This window comes from Columba livia, chromosome 1 (assembly GCF_036013475.1).
Source record: "Columba livia isolate bColLiv1 breed racing homer chromosome 1, bColLiv1.pat.W.v2, whole genome shotgun sequence".
NCBI classification, from domain to species: Eukaryota; Metazoa; Chordata; class Aves; order Columbiformes; family Columbidae; genus Columba; species Columba livia.
This window is the reverse complement of record NC_088602.1, coordinates 114,621,844-114,638,556: the sequence shown is the minus strand read 5'-3', so window position 1 is coordinate 114,638,556 and position 16,713 is coordinate 114,621,844. Positions and strand designations below refer to the sequence as shown.

Here is a 16,713-nt window from a genome sequence, read left to right as displayed (position 1 = left end):
CTGACAACTGCCGGGTGGGATACTAAATGCATGAAAGAATAATTGTAAGGGATAAGATTTATTGTTAAGAAATGAAAGTTTTCTGACTATTAATTCTCTGCAAAATATAGGGCTATTAAATTAGAATTGCAGGGTATGCTGATTTCATCATGGTGGTCATGATGAAGTAATTCTGATTTTGTCAGTGATGTATGCATTTATGTCTCTACATCTTTAAAAAGAAAACTGAAGACTTTGATGACAGTTCCTTCAAAGTAAACTCATGTGTTTCATTTTCATGTTTTGTAAAACTCCCCAGTTAAATTAAATATATGCAAAACTTTGAAAAAGTTACTAATTACAGCTTATTAAAGCTTGTTCTACCTAGTAACTTCCCTGTTGGAATTCAGTAATTATCAACGAAAGGGATCCCAACAGGCACCTGTTTTACACTTGAAAGCTCAGAATTATTGCTCTACAGCAACACTTTGTGTTATGTAACATAAGTCAAAGGAGGAATTATACAGCAATATTTCTGCTCTCTTGTCTGGATAGACCAGGAATGGAATTAATATTGGATAGGATGGGGTCTTGTCACTGTACAAACATTAATGACTGAAAAATACATGGGCCTAAAGAAATAAACACAAAATATGTACACTGAAACACTATTTAGCCTTTTTTCAAAAAAAGTCTTCCAGATCCCTTGATGAAAAGCATTGAACTGCAAACCATTTTACTATTTGTACTAAAAACCTTCTGGAACCATCTAGGTCATATTTGACTGACCATACGGAATAAGCTTTTTGGGGTATGAAGAGACTACAGTAACAGAAAATAATAGCAGTCTACATAAAAGACGTGAAAGCTTTTTTTAAATCCAGGAGCATCTATGATTCATTCATTTTTGTTCCTGCTAAAAAACTTAACCCTAAACCAGTTAACCACTAGAAATGCCTAGAAAACTTTGTTGTGAAGAAGATCACAGATAAATAGGTGACAATAAAAAAATGAAGTCAGAGAAGTCTTCTCATAATACACGGAAATTTTCTTGTTTGACACGTTTAATACTTCTTGTCTTTACGGAGTCTGATATTTTACCAAGATTTTGGAGTACCTAATGGACACTCAATTAAAAATTTAGTTTTTAAAATGCAGAATACAATCATTCATTTTAAAATACCAAACAATCATAGAACCTGCATGATACAGGCCTCTTTAGAAAAAGACATTGCTTCTACCATGTCATACATATACTTGTGGATTCCACCAGAACCTCTTTACATGTCTAGCATTTTCTAAAGAGACCTTTACCCTTGTCCTGACGAGATGACAGAAACAGAAACGAGACAGCTGACAACATAATGTATTTTGTGGAAATTACGGTAGCCAAGAAAACAAGTTTTAAGTATTTAAATAAACCAAACCTACAATTTCTGTCTTTTTAAAAACAGACAGCAAAACCCTCTGTAGGGAACTTGGCAAAAAAAAGAGATAAGAATGGAAAAGTAAGGATGGCCTAGAGAAAGCTATTTGGATACGAAGGAGTTAAGGCCATAACTTTTTCAGAATTGAAGCAGGGAGACAGGGTGGATTCATCTGACAAGAATGAATAGGCAGGCTACATGGCAATATGGTAAATGAAGAGAATACAAGGAAACAGAAGAAGGCAGATGCAAAGCATTTTGGTTAAACTGTAGGATCATATAACCTTGTATACCTCCTAGCAGGCGATCACCACACCAAAAAAAGATGACAGAATTATAGAATAGTGAAGGTTGTAAGGGATCTCTGGAAGTCATCTCATTCAGCCCTCAAGAAGAAAACAAAATAAGAAAACACAGACAGTACAACAAAAAGTCTGTAAATAACTGGGTAAAAAATGACAACAGCATAGAAAGGGGAATAGATGGGCAAGTACAGGATGAGGAAAAAGATAAACATGTTGATAGCAATAACTGTATCAAAATCAATGTAATGAGATAAAAGTAAATCCAGAACAGGCTTCTGGTTAAGATCTAAACAGTAAGTCAATCAAGTGGAAACATAACAAGAAGCTTCCAAAGAAGTTACAATAAACTGTCTAAATAGTTTCATAATATTCCCAGAAAACATTACGATGTGCAGAGAACAAGGCTGGATTCATTTCACAAGACAAAACTCTGCTTTGATTCAGCATTTATCACAATGACAAATCACAAACATTCCAGTCAACTGTCAATGGTACTACGTGGAAGACTTGGTTTTAACAGGAATTTTGTGCTCTATAGCAAAATTTAATTTCACTTTCCCGATCTCCAGTCAAGTGCATGTTCCCAGACATTTGGCATTAATCATATGCTGGTAAACCAAAGAGTTCTGGCTTGAAATCCTCCATGGACTTCAGCAGTAGTGTTGCCTCCTTTTTAAGATCTGGATTTAATTTTTCATCTGGAACCATAACCACTTGCATTCCTGCTGCCAGGGCTCCTTTGACTCCAAGCGGTGAATCTTCAAACACAAGACACTGAGAAACAAGAAGATGAGGGAAAAAAATAAAGAAGAATGTTACTATTAACTTTTAGTCTTCTGTTTCAAAAGAGAGAATGATGCCACATAAAACTTAGTCAGAAAGCTAAATTCAGTTCTTGGTTTAAACAAACCTAATAAGAACAACGGCAAAACTATCAATTCGAACATCTGCATGGTAATTAACCTTAAATTAATTTCAATTCAAAATAACATCAAAATGCATACTTAAATCCAAGCAACTGGTTATCCAGATGTTCCTAAGTGATTTGTTTTATGGAGATGGGTTTAAGCACAAGCTTAAAGTTAAGCAAGTGCTTAAATACTTCTATAAGCAGGCAATTTAACTCTTCAAGACCAACTTTACAACCTGTAAAATGGCAAAAGCAATGCTTTCACTTACAGGTGTGGAATTTCCTACATACACAAGAGGGGGAAGACTACACTACCTAGGTCAATATTAGGACTTCAGATGAGTGAAGAGCAAGACAGAAGTCACTTGTTAGAAGAGCGCTGTTGAATTCATGCTCTATTTGCTTAATTCTTCCAAAGCAACAGTGAAAAGGAAAATCAGCAACTATACTGGAAGGTTACTTTTAGAGAACAGACAGTTTAGTCAGGTAAAAGTTCCATGCCTTAAAATATTCACAATCATGCAAGATGATAGTTTGGAATTGAACATCAGGATATTAAATAATAAATATTTACCATAAATAAATATATAATAAATTATCTGGTGAGAACTTTTATATACTAAAAGACAATGCTTCTGGAATTTATTCCAGAATGTATACAATAAAGCATTCCTTCCTGACATTACCCAGTCTTTAATTTGAATTTTTGGTCATGGACAAACAAAGCAACTTTTGGCATCCCGCCACCTACACTGACAAGTGGTTTCTAACACTTCCGCAATTCAGACTGCATTTACTATCAATAGTATTAGCACTGCTACTACTACTACTACTACCAAAATTACTGCCACAAGTAATTTCAGTAATTCAACACAAATGCTGGGATGGTTAGTGCAATTTTCCCCACAGCCTTCAGAGAGTGCAACTCTGCCTTATCACAAATTTCTCTTTTGTGAATTAAGCCCTTCTCTACAGTCTTTACCAATCTACTAAATCTCTTCCTACACACACAGGATGGATTTTCTTACCCTTTTCTTCACAACACAATAGACTGTGGCAACTAATACTGAATGAGTAAGGGTAATAATTTGCTGTAACCTTTGATTGAATCTAGATATGACACGCCGGGAGAACACACAACAGCGTACTGCATCTTTTAGGTTCTCTGACAAAAAACTGTTTCACCAGGGAAGATTAGTGATGCACAGTGTTTGTATGTTCTAGCTGTGCTCTAAGAGAACCAAGTTGCAACCTACAAAAAGTTTATTATGTTCAATGAAAAAAAAATTCGCAAGCTGTATTAAATATCTGCACTACACATATCCATCTGTATCAGAGACAGTGGAAGAGGGAACATACCCTTTCTTTCTCCTTTTCTTTTTAAAATATTGATTCTTGCTAGTCAACATGTCAGGAACCACTCAGAGTCTGCCAAGAGAAAGTAAGAGGTGCTTTCTACCTTGCAGGTAATAAAGTAAAACTTAATTAATGATTTTTAGTGAGCCAACGGAATCACACCTATCTCTTTTGTGCTCATTTCCTTTATACAGTCACTGAATTCTGGTTTGAACAATGTGATATTTTCAAATGCTGATTATTATCACTAACTACAAATATGTAACCAGCTGATTCTGCAAATCTTGGAACAATTGCTATTAGAACAGGAGCATAGATCTGCCTATAGGTTTTGTTCTTTGCAATACCTCAGCTTGTGACCCTAAGCACTCTGAGGACTCTGAAAAGTTAAATGGAACCCTGACAGGCTTTGCCTTTTGAAGAATAAGTTTAAATGTTGCACAGAACAGAATTATTAAGGCCTTTCAGAAACCTTTTCTAATCCAGCCCATACAAATAAACGTACTTCACTGCTCTGCCTTGGAAGACCTAATTGACTTCCATGATGTCAGTAAGCTTACTGTACGAGAGAAGCTGATGATTATGGAAGGCAGTAAGTATAATGAAAAGCTTAACTAATTCTCTGGAACTAGAAGCAATTAAAACTCTTAATTACCAAAGAAGCCAGGCAAATAACCCATAATTACAGTGGCTCTAATGTTACACGAAATAAGTATACCAGGTCTTCCTCCAGCTCTTCTTGCTACTGACACTTCCTATCAACAGCACAGCAACATTTTGAATGGATGACGAAACATTTCAAGAGGATCACATACAAAATGGATTTATTAACTTTGCTGCATAGAGATGTTATAAAGTGTTCACTGTCCTGGCCCGCCCACATACTAAATTTAGAGATACGAAAGCAGCCAAGTTCTTCCCATTTTGCCTAAGTATTGCAACATCAGCATCACTCCAACTCAGAGAGACAGATGAGATTTATACAGACTTCAGCTGAGATTCTGGCTGCTTCTCTGCATTATTTCTAAAACTCATGTCACTGATCAATACTCCTGCTATGAGATCACTCAAAAGGTCATACTAATATAGGACAGTTCTCACTTTGGAATGAACTAGATGCTTAAAAAAGTAAAGTAGTAAAGCATATTAATTTATATTTCACTTTCTGACTCTAGAAAAATTATTCACTTAACCAAAGGAAGAAACAATAAAATCACCGCAGCACCTCATTATCTCATCTTTCTAAATGAAATCTAAAAATATAAGAAAGGACTGCTAGTTAGGCCATTGGTAGGTATAGCAAACCCTCTCCAACCTATACATTGTGAATGTCTGGATGGAATATTTATGTAACTAGCAGAGGTATCCATAAGTGTTACTGCTATTAGTGATATCCAAGAAGTCTGGGAAGATAATATATTAAAATCAGTTCCAAACTCAAGATTTTGAAAAACCTCTGTACATAAAGTATATGCACTGGGAGTGCCTATCAAGCAAATATCCTTGACCACATATGACATGACATATCAGCTCTAAAACAGAATTAAGGATGAGACTAAAGATGGTGTAATTTATACACATAGAAGTTGTCTGTAAATTAAACACTACCATCTATTGTTTTATAAAGAAAGGATGAAAATTTTCATAATCTATAAAATGGGTAAACATAACTTCAAATTATTTCATATTGTATTAGAAAAATCTTCCATTTTCTGGTTCTGGTCTGGTCTGGTTAGGCCCTTAATCTCAGTGAAAACATTTGCAGACACAGGCACTAAACCACATGCTTTAGTATTTTGCCTTTGAATGACAGTCTTACTTGTAAGAGTATGAAGTACTTTATTCCCTTTGATAAAAAGTGTGAGAAGAAAAGGAACTGAGTATTTGTTAACTCCTTCATTTTCTTCCCTAAGCATTTTCTTTTAATATATTATTATTTTTACATTGTATTCCCCGTATGCTCCATGAGAAACAGCTACCATGGACTTAATGAGAAAACATTAAACTTCAGTCCTCTTTTTCTGTTACCACTGTAACATTTACCTTGTGGTCTGTTCAAACTGAAGCCGACATGTTTAAGTCTTTCACTGGGCAAAACATACACTTAAAAAGTCTTCAGTCCTAAGTTAAAACTACCCTGCCTTCTGAGGAAGTACTGAAAGAATGACTCTCCACCCTATACAAAACCACTGCATGTATATATTCTGACTTTAAAACACAAACCAAAACAAACAACAACAACAAAAAGCCCGAAGAAACAAAAAATCAGAAAGCATTCTAGGGACAAAAGTGCTTAAAAAATTGTGCTGGTTTGACTGAAAATGAGTTAATTTTCTTTTTCATAGCTAGCGTGGCCATTATTTGGACTTAGTTTAAGAACAAGCAGATAACACCCCAGCACAGGGTTAATGTTTTAATTGCTCTGGTCTGAGAGCCAAGGCCGTTCTGAGCGCTCTGCCCACAAGTGTGAGGCATCAAGAAGTGGGGCACGGATGGGGCAGAGCTTGACTGACATCCAGACTGGTCAATGACTGTATTCCATCCCATTAGTGTCATGCTTCATATTGAAGGAGAGTCGGGATCTTCTGGTCTCTCTCTTGCATTCTTCTTTGCTCTTTTTGTTGGAGTTGGGGGGGTTCTTTTCGGGACTTTCACTAGCTCGGTGTTTTGCCATTTTCAAGAGGCCTTTCTGCCTTTTTTTTCCTTTTTTGCTTCTCCAGGATCAGCTGTTCGGGACTGGGTGCTGTTTCCTGGGACTAGCTGCTCGGTGTGGACAGAGTTCATGAGGTATTGCATTGAGTATCTTTTATTTTATATTCTATTTCTATTTTTTAAATGACTAAATAACTAAATAACTAAATAAATAAATTTACTAGTAGTGTATTAGTATTTTGTTATTTTATTAAACTTTGTTTATCTCAACCCAAGTTTCTCCCTTCCCTTTGGATTCTGTCTCCTACTTGGGAGGTGGGTAGGGGGGTGAGTGAGCAGCTGTTGTGGTTGTATTGCTAGCTCAGGCTAAACCACAACAAAAATAAAGATTAATAATTAATTTTATTCTTCCCTCCTTCTGAAGGAAAACAAAAAGGGAAAACAGGGGAATTTTGAGGTTTCAAATCACAGTTTCAAAAAGAGTTGGTAAGACCTCTGAGAGGTTATCCCTATGTTCACTCTCCAACTTCTGAACAGGACCAGTCTCTTTCTGCACTTGGGGAGAGGAGATAGTAGAAGATTACTGTACCTTCTGTTTTCAGATGACTCTGAAATGAATGTGACATATAATGTTCGGGGCTTCTTATGGATTGCATATTATACTTCTGTAATTTCTTTATTTATATTTGCTTTTTCTCCTTCATGATCAAATCAACTAGCCAAAAGCATGATGTGTTATTCGTAAAATTTGCACTCCTGAAACATTTGGTAATTTTATACATTGATTTATGTATACATGCATAACACAGTCTTAAAGCCTAATTCAAATCATGTAACTAAAAAAATCCCCATTGATTCCAATGGGTATCAAAGTGAGCCTCAAAACAGGCCAGAGGAATAAATCTACTGAGTAGAGTCAGCTGACATTGATTTCAGAACTGCATCATTCATTTCTGCAAAACAGAAGCCGGTCAGGCCTTTCATTTCTACAGGTAACTTGTTGACTGGTCACTTCCAAAAGTAGTTTTACTTTCCTCATGGTAAAAAACTAGCTCATACTCTGTGGTCATAACTCAAAACTATGTTGTACCTAAGAAATATATTATCAGTCTAAAATATTCTATTACTATTACTACTACTACTACAATAATGTTTTTTTGTTTTGTTCAAAAACTTTTACCTTTTTCCTTGCTGACCCATTTTTTTCAGATTTTCTAAATAATTCCACTACTGACCAACTGTGTTACTACTGTGAGTGACCCAGCAATTTTCAAGAACCATAATGTAATTCAGAATAAAACAGACCCATCTATAACCCTTAAAAAATGCTGAGGTGCTGAAAATATGCTGTTTTCATTTACGGGAGGTGGTGGAAATTCTCAAAAAGAGGAAAGCCCAACAACTTCACTAACATAACAAAGATACAAGCTTATTTTATAGGTAACTTCTGTTTTCCTTTTTTTTTTTTTTTTTCCTATGCTTTGATATACAAAGTATCTAGGAACAAGGGGAAAATATATTTCTGGGTGACCCATTTACCACTAGAGTCACTTAAACATTATCGCATAAATGCATTTTAAGCAGCTCCAGCATCTGCAATTTTGGCCTCCCACTGTGTTAACTCTCTGAAGAATTAACAAAAAACAATAAACAAGTAACTCAATTAATGTTTCTCTCCTAATCTTTGGACTTGCACTCTTTCCAGAAATAGTTTGGAAAAGTCTCAGTAACAATAATGAATTAGACTTCATTTTATTTTAAGGACATATGCCAATTTGACTAGACAGGGATAATAGAACCATATTAAATATGCTGTTTTAGAAAGTCATGCAGCTTACAGCCCATCACTTAGTTCCATTATGGAAAATAAGGAGTAAACCAAGATGTTTTTAAATGCTAGAGCAAACGAAAAAAAAAGCTGAAAACCTATAATCAAATGAATTAAGCATCAGAGTATCCAGTATACTGACTACCAGCCACCATTTTTCATGATTCAATGGTTCATATTAAGAACTGTTAGAAATTATACACACATATGCTTTTTAATTCAGATTTTTATTAACTTGCTACTAGGAGTATGTTGCAGACCAGTACAACAATCAAATAATTTCCAGAAGACTTATCAGATTAAAATAAAAATCATTATCACAATTAAAAAAAATAAAGGGAAAAAAAAAAGGAAGTGTGTTACATCTGCACATAATTAGATCACTCTGCATTTTCAGCTTTTGCAGAAATGCCCCCACCAGCAGCTAGTCTCTCACAAACCAGCTCATATTATGTTATCTTAAGGTAGGCCAGGAGGAGTAAAACTGTCTAGACGGGGAAGAAGGAGGAGAAATTTCAAATTTTTTGCTTGTTTCCAAGACTCCAACAAGTGAAAGAAAGTGCTTCTGTGAGTGACAGCCGGACCCAGACACAGCGGCTCTGTGAGGCAGGGAGAAGGTCACATTTACATGCGGGGTTACTCTGATGGTTCCGGATGGTTGGAGCACTCTTTTCACAGAGGACTGTGTGTTTAGAGGACAGCACACTGGGAACTTTGTATGACAACTTGTGTTACAGGCCTCAAGAAATTCCCAGGCATTTCCGAAACAGTGTCCAATTATCTCGGCAGCAGAAATCTAACTCAATCAACCACAGCTCGGATTAGCCATAGAAGAGTATTGTTCTTTCACGGAGGACACAAGGCAAATACTCAAGATGCTCTCTACTGAGGCTACTCATATTGCATAACATGCTGGTTTTTTATGCCACTTATCACTAAAAGTGACCTAAAAAGGAATTCTGTGCAATGAAATAGTTAATCTGCGCTGCCTTCCTTTCCACACAGAAGTAGCTTTAATAAAACCACTGACTTTTGTGACGTGTAATACACAACACATTCAAGTAACTACACCTTGCATGTAGAGCTCAGAATCATAGAATAATTGACACTGGAAGGATTCCTGGAGGCCATTTAGAGGCACTCTCCCTCAATGCCTGTCCAACCAGAGCAGTCTGCTCAGAGCCTTTACTAAGTGAGCTCTGAGTATCTTCAAGGATGGAGATTCCACATACCTCCTGGGCAACCATTTGCCATATTTCCCCACCCCTACGGTGAAAATGGGCTTCTGAGCATCTAGCAGGAGTTTCTTGTGTTCCAGCTCACGCCTGTTGCCAACTGCATGATCACTCTGCTCCCTGGAGAAGAGGCTGGCCCCATCTCAGAAGTAAACACAGAGATACAAACCAGGTACATCCAAAGGAGGACCTATTTTGATGAATCCAAATTCTATGTCTCAAATTAGAACTGCAATTAAATATCAAAAAGTATTTTGTGAATAAATGCAATGAACTTTTTGGACACAGAGAATGTCTACAAAGCCACAAGCGCAGCACAGCAGGCTGAGGACAGCAGGTAACCTGCTTGTTTTGTGTGACTGGACACTATCGCCTGTCTATATCCAACCCAGCAGGTGCTGCAGAAGGCAGCTGATTCTCACGGAGCCACTCAGTTTTTTCAAGTGGCATAATTTTTTGGCAATAGTTTCTTTTTGTTCTATAATGTCTTCTTGACGAGTGTTATTTTCCCACACAGAAAGACCAGCCTGTATACTGAAATGTACCTTAATCTGATCTAAACATCATCTTAACCGGTGTTTAGTCTTTGACAGAAGTGCTAATAATAACCCACATATGCTTCAGACATAAAGTAGTTTACTAATTTCTTCAGTAAAGAAGGTGAGAAAAGGCATTAACGTTTAAATATGTTTTCACTGGGAGTGAAAAAGAGTCACGGCAAAGGTCTTTTTTCCTATTCAGTACAAGCTTCTCATTGAACCATACATGACACAGTGTCACAGGTCTGAAGTGACTTGGTGAAATGCAGCCATGTTACACTTTAACTCTCATAATAAGAAAGAAAAGAGTTGTATTTTTTTTTTTCAAACTTCAAACAGTTGAAAATTATCTTTTAGAGAATTTTTAAGATCAACAGCATAAAACTCCAAGCATGAAGTCACAAACTAGCACCTTTAAGTAATTCAAAAAAACATAATAAAATTTTAATTATAATTTTCTACATATTTCAACTACAGGATGCAAGTACTTGTACTAAAAAATGGCAATACTCTTCTCAATATAGATTTTCTAAGAGGAAGGTGGACAATGAAGTACAAAAGTAAATTGTAAAAAATATTAACTGTTTATTTTTTTAACTTGGGTAAACACCTGAACTGAATCTTAAAGACCTTTTGTTGGAAATTTGCTTTTGTAACTTTTAAAATAAAAAAAAATAAAATAAAAAAAAAAGATGATTTTGTTACATTGCTTGGAAGAATAACTTAATAGCACCAGCTTCAGGACAATCCAAACCCAAGAACAACTCCTAAAATCTTTAAAAAGTGTAACATCTTGGAGAGAGTCACACCTCATGAGAGGGATTAAGAAATGGAAGAGCCAAAGAACAGGAGTAAGCTTGAGATAAAAAAGCACTAGGAAGAACCATTAAAATCTGGAATAAACACACTATTTTGAAAAAGGAAATAAATTAACATCATAAGGGGACACAAACCTGTAAAGGATCAGATTTTGAGACAAAATAGTACAAAGATTTGACTCTGGGTCATTTCAGGGGACATTTGCTAAAACAGAACTATTTCAGTGTTTTCTTTCAAAGTACTATTTCCACTAAAATGTGAACTTATAAAACAGCAATAGCATTAAGAGTGAGAGCTGTAAAAATATTCCGTTACATCTATGCAAGGATAATACACACCTCAATTTAATGTATTTCCATCATACGTCATTAGATTAAATTCCACGTACACGTTTAAGATACAAGCAAACACAACCAAATTCAACAATTTTCTCCTAACCTGTTCCTGGGAGGTACTTTCAAAAGTAGCTGATCCAAACTAGTGGTTTGCTGCCAATGAAAGGTTGTTTCCTCCTTCTCTTTCTTTAACCTCCTGCTAAGGGGTGTCTGCTTCCATGTGTCTCCCAGTGATGGGCGTTATGTTTCTGTGCCCTCTGTGAATCAATTCCGTACCCCAACAGAAAACTGCTCTGTCAGGCTCACAATCCAGAGAACAATCATATAACAGCTGTAAGTGACTAGGAATACCGAAGAGGACTATAAATCCTCCTTTTTGGGCAGTGTTTGAAACACAGAAGGTTCACCCCTTCCAACTACAGTCTTATCCCCGGCATCCCTTGCATTTGCCTAAAGCAGACTGTATGTGTAAAACCACAAAATAGGTGCGCAAAGTTTTGCAGAACCTGCTCTTTCAACACAAGCCCAGCTGTGGGCATGGGATTATAGTTATGAATGTCGCAATTCCAAAATTTAATTTGCTGTAGCAATCTAAACATATCACAACTGAACTGAAATGCCTCATCACATCAATAATCAGATCTATTTAAGTAACTGCCCTCCTGGTTTCAAAAGATGATTTCTCAGACTCTTAGCTGGCAAAGCTGCTTCAACTGTGCAGGCAAACAGAGCTCAGAACTCAAAATTACTTGCAACGTTTTCTCTACCTGAGAAAATAATTCTGTGTGCTAAATGCGGTATTTCTAAAGAACATGAAATCTACCACCAAAAGTAACAAAATTAATAATAACCACCATATTTGTACATACGCTATGTATGATATACCCCTTTTGAACTATTGATTATGAGACATGATTAGTTCAACGGAGAGAACCCTCTTAACTCTGAATGAGGAATTAACTTTAAGTGCACAGCAAGATCTACTAGATCAATACAATTACTATTGGTAAAAAAAATATATTAAGAATAAGAGGAAATTTTTAAAGAAAATGTAAATATATTTTTTTTTGAGTTCAGAAGAGAAGCAATCTCTTTCACATTAATCTCTAGCTTCTTTGTATCCATTTGCTTTGTTTATTTTAGGGAAGAAATAATTACCAAGGTATTTCAAGCTGTGAAAACTGCAAGATGGAAAGCTAGTGAATATCAAGCAGTTTTGTGTGAATCAATCAGTAAACCAGACTACGCCTGTAAAAAGTTTCTTCCTGCTGCAAACTCCAAGTTCAAATATTGCAATAAAGATGAAAAATAATACACTTAAAAATGAATTAACATGTAGGAAGGAATTTAAGTCTTAATCTACTGTTGCAATATATTTCACAACACTTCTGTCAAAATTCCCCTAATAATATCATCTACTGACTTAAAATACTGCATGGAAACACTTTTTTTTTTTGCATAGATGACCCAGAGTGATCAAGCTGTGCCTATTGTTCTATTAGACCAGCTCCAGAAGGCTACTAGTCATCTCAACCAAAGGCCATTAGTTCTTTCTTCGACTCAAGTATGTTTACAGGCAGAATAACAGGTCATTTTCAGTGAAAGGAATAAGGGGCTTAAGATGTAAGCGAAAGTTTTGAAGTAAACCAGGAACAAAATAGAAACACACGCTTATTTAACTGTGTGTATGTATGCATGTGTATAAACATATGGTGGGTATATGGTCTTTATACAGCTAGTCTCCTTCTCAGCGGCCTAAGGCTTACACAGTTTAATATATATCAGATTAGTAACTAACAAAGTCGTGACACTGGCTTAACATCAACAGGCATGTTAACAGCAACTACTGAATATGCTTGTCACACAACTTCTGCCATGAGTAACTTCTCTCGTGTACTCAGTTCGTCAAAGAAAACAAGTTTATAATTATGTGGGCTCTCATCAGCTTTTTCTTAATATAATTTGTATTTATAAAACTTCTCATCTGTATATTTAAATCAGAAATACTGTTCAGATGTCAACAGGGTATAAAGCTGACAGACAGCAGACTAATTTAAAAGGAAAACTACCACCTAACTGCCTGTAAACTGACCTCTCACGAGCAAAGTCCTCAAAACACTGCAACAGGCCATATGCTTAAGTAAAAACTACTTGCTCATCCAACACAATAATGATTTATATATACAGTAAGAATCACTCCTTACCACTGATTGGAAGTATTCTGCATTTGCTGATCTCCAACAGTTTGAGTGAGTCTTTGGAAAAGGGATGAAGGTTGATTTCCCATTTAAACTAAACGTGTCCATTTCCCTGTGACCATTGGAATTTACTCAAAAGCTTGTTGCCATGTTATTGTGCTACAGTGTTACAGATTACAGATGTCCACACATAATACATATACACACACAGAAAATAAGCAAATGCTACATAAATCTCATACGGACTCAAAATCACAGGATCCCAGGATGACTGAGGTTGGAAGGGATCTCTGGAGGTCACCTGGTCCACACTTACAGACAATTGCCCAGCAATAGGTCCAGACGGTGCTTGAACATCTCCAAGGAGGGAGACTCCATCATCCCTCTGGGCATCCTGCACCAGTGCTGGGTCACTCTCACCATAGGAAAGTGTTTCCTGATGCTCAGAGGGAAACTCCCATGTTTCAGTTTGTGCCCATTGCCTCTGGTCCTGTCAATGGACACCACTGAAAAGATCCTGGGTCTGTCCTCTTAGCACCCTCCATTCAGATTTTTACATACGTTGAGATCCTCCTGAGCCTTCTCTTCTCCCAGGTGAATGATTCCAGCTCGCTCAGCCTTTCCTCATACAAGAGATGCTCCAGTCTCTTAATCATCTCTGTGGCCCTTTGCTGGACTCTACCCAGTAGCTCCGTATGTCTCTTGTACTTGGGAGCCCAGAAATGGCCTCACCAGCGCTGAGTAGAGGGGCAGGATCACCTCCATCAACCTGCTGGCAATACTCCTCATCATCAACTGCCTTTGCTGCAATGGCACATTGCATGGTCAACTTGGTGTCCATCAACCATCAAAATGATCTTTTTTATTTCTGTGAATGTGATATCAATTTGCTTTTCTTTCCTGTTCAAAAGTGTGCAGCCAGCCTCACTGGTGCAGAGACAGATGGTACTGTAATAAAACTTCTAAATTTAAAGATTTGAATGACAAATGTGCAAAACATACAGACATATTGCTAAGTGACCATTGGAGAATCTATGACAGGAATATAAAATACTCCATTAGAAAGTGTCTCAGTCACCCCAATACTGCTGCAAGCACATTTCCTCACAGTTAAGCGAAAGGCAAATTGCCTTCTCTACAAATGTTTGCAGTCAACTCACAAACAAGTACCTAATGAGAGTTAATGTGTTTATAACACATACATGTTTTGGGAAAAAAACTAAGTTGCCTCTGCCTAAGCATAGGTCATACCTCTTTTCTTCTTTTTTAAAATAAAATTATGTGCATTTATATATTAGTAAGACTACTATGGCATACATCAAACAGTGATTTTATGTTGCTCTAGCCATCACAACAGATGACCTGGAAGAAACCGGTTCTAATACAGCAACACAATCAGTTCAGAAATAGATGGTGCCACAGGTATTGTGAAGAATCTGCATAAATTGACAGGCAGCTGAGTGCTATGAGCAGCATTTTGCTGATAACTTGGAAGCTTCGGGTCCCAGACAGTATATAAGCATTCCCTGGGGAAACCAGACTGCAGCAGGTGTGTCAAGGTGACAAAGTATCACTGCCACACAATCCGCTGAAAGATATATTCAGACTACCAGGTAAAATACTCTATGACTACAAAAAAAAGGAGGACAGGTTGTCAGCTGAAGAAGTAAAAGAGAATCTCAAACACTATGATTCAGTATACAGGAAACAGCTCAAGTAATTTTTCCCCCATTTTTTTTCTGATTAGAAGTTGTAGTGTTTTCTATTATATTTTAAAACTTTGTTAATTGATTTGAACTACTACTAGTGAGATACAGGTAAGATTCATTATTGAATAGAGAAAATTTCTAAATGAGATGGCAAATATGTCGAAAGAGTGAAGATGAAACTTTTTGACCCATACATTGAGATTGTTTTGGGGATATATGTTATGAGTTTGCAGATCTTGAAGGTGTAGCAAAATGCATCTGTTTCCCATTCTTCAAATGTTTGTAAATTCCAGTCTTAGAAAGGAAAACAATGTGAGAAAACACACTAAAACTTATATTTACTCCACTGACCCTGCAGTTGGAAATAAAAACACTTCAATACTTTCAAAGCCATGGAGAACAGTCTCCTCATTGACAACTAGTAACTTAAAAAGCAGTTTTATTGAATATCAAGAGATAATGACTTAAAACCAGAGAGAAACAATTACTCTATCTAGACCTAAAGTTACCGTAATCTCAACCAGGTCAAGTTTTAACTTCATAACCACAAGAAAGAGGAAGAAAATCTTACATAATCAAGTGACAACTGTCATTTTGATCTTCTTCAGATTACCAGCATCTTGCATCTATTTGGAGAGCAGACATTGTTCATGACACTCTAAATGCTTTTCTCAATCAGATGTTCTTGTGCTCAGCAGTGGCAATGCTGCAGGCTGCCAGACAAGGTTCTTCACTCCCACATATTCTCCTATTTCCCTATCAACTAAAATTTTTTCTCCCTGCTTAGATGCCTTCCTAACTATCCTCCTCGGAGAAAAGTAGCACAGCTTAGGCTGACAGTTTTTAATTAATAAGAATCTTTCCTTCCAAATCTTCTGTGGTTATGAAACATCACATTATGAGTAAGTCCAATGAGCATCTATGAAGCATTAGCAGTGAAAATTGCCAAGTAAGTTTCTACTGAGAAGGATCTGCACATTTTCATATCTAGAAATACATCTATATATATGCATGCATGTTAGTTTATGCGACAGAAGCACTCATCTTTGCCCACAGGAAGAAGCACAGCAGGAGCAACAAGGGCAGGTGGTGGAGCCTGAATCACACCCTACCCAGACGCTCTCAAATGCCTACCACAGCAGCCACCAGCAGCTCATCCCTGTGCTGCCTGATGGGGCAGGAGGGGCAGGGGGGTCCCCACAGCCCTGTGAGGGGCCCCCCTGGACCAGCCACTCCTGGTGCCAGAGGAGACCTGGAGAAGGGCGAGATCCACCCAGATGTGCCAGCAAGAAAGGATCCACAGGTCGAGGCATCCCATGGGAATGGGGGACAGAAGGGGCTGGTGGGGTGTGAGCAAGGGACATCAGTCCATGTGCCCGGCTGTGCCCACCTCAGTCAGCACTGCCTGTCCTGTCTCCTCT

General features: G+C 37.1%; 1 protein-coding gene across 3 annotated transcripts in view; it reads right to left on the bottom strand.

Annotated features, from left to right (window-relative positions):
- Positions 1–1,025: 1,025 nt before the first annotated feature.
- Positions 1,026–16,713, bottom strand: part of PUDP (pseudouridine 5'-phosphatase) — a 75,047-nt gene continuing 59,359 nt past the window's right edge. For all 3 annotated transcript variants that reach the window (XM_065074096.1, XM_065074088.1, XM_065074097.1), the window contains exon 4: positions 1,026–2,485. In XM_065074096.1, coding sequence (XP_064930168.1) covers positions 2,309–2,485 — 177 coding nt within the window. In that variant the 3' untranslated portion in view covers positions 1,026–2,308. The remainder of the gene's footprint in view (positions 2,486–16,713) is intronic.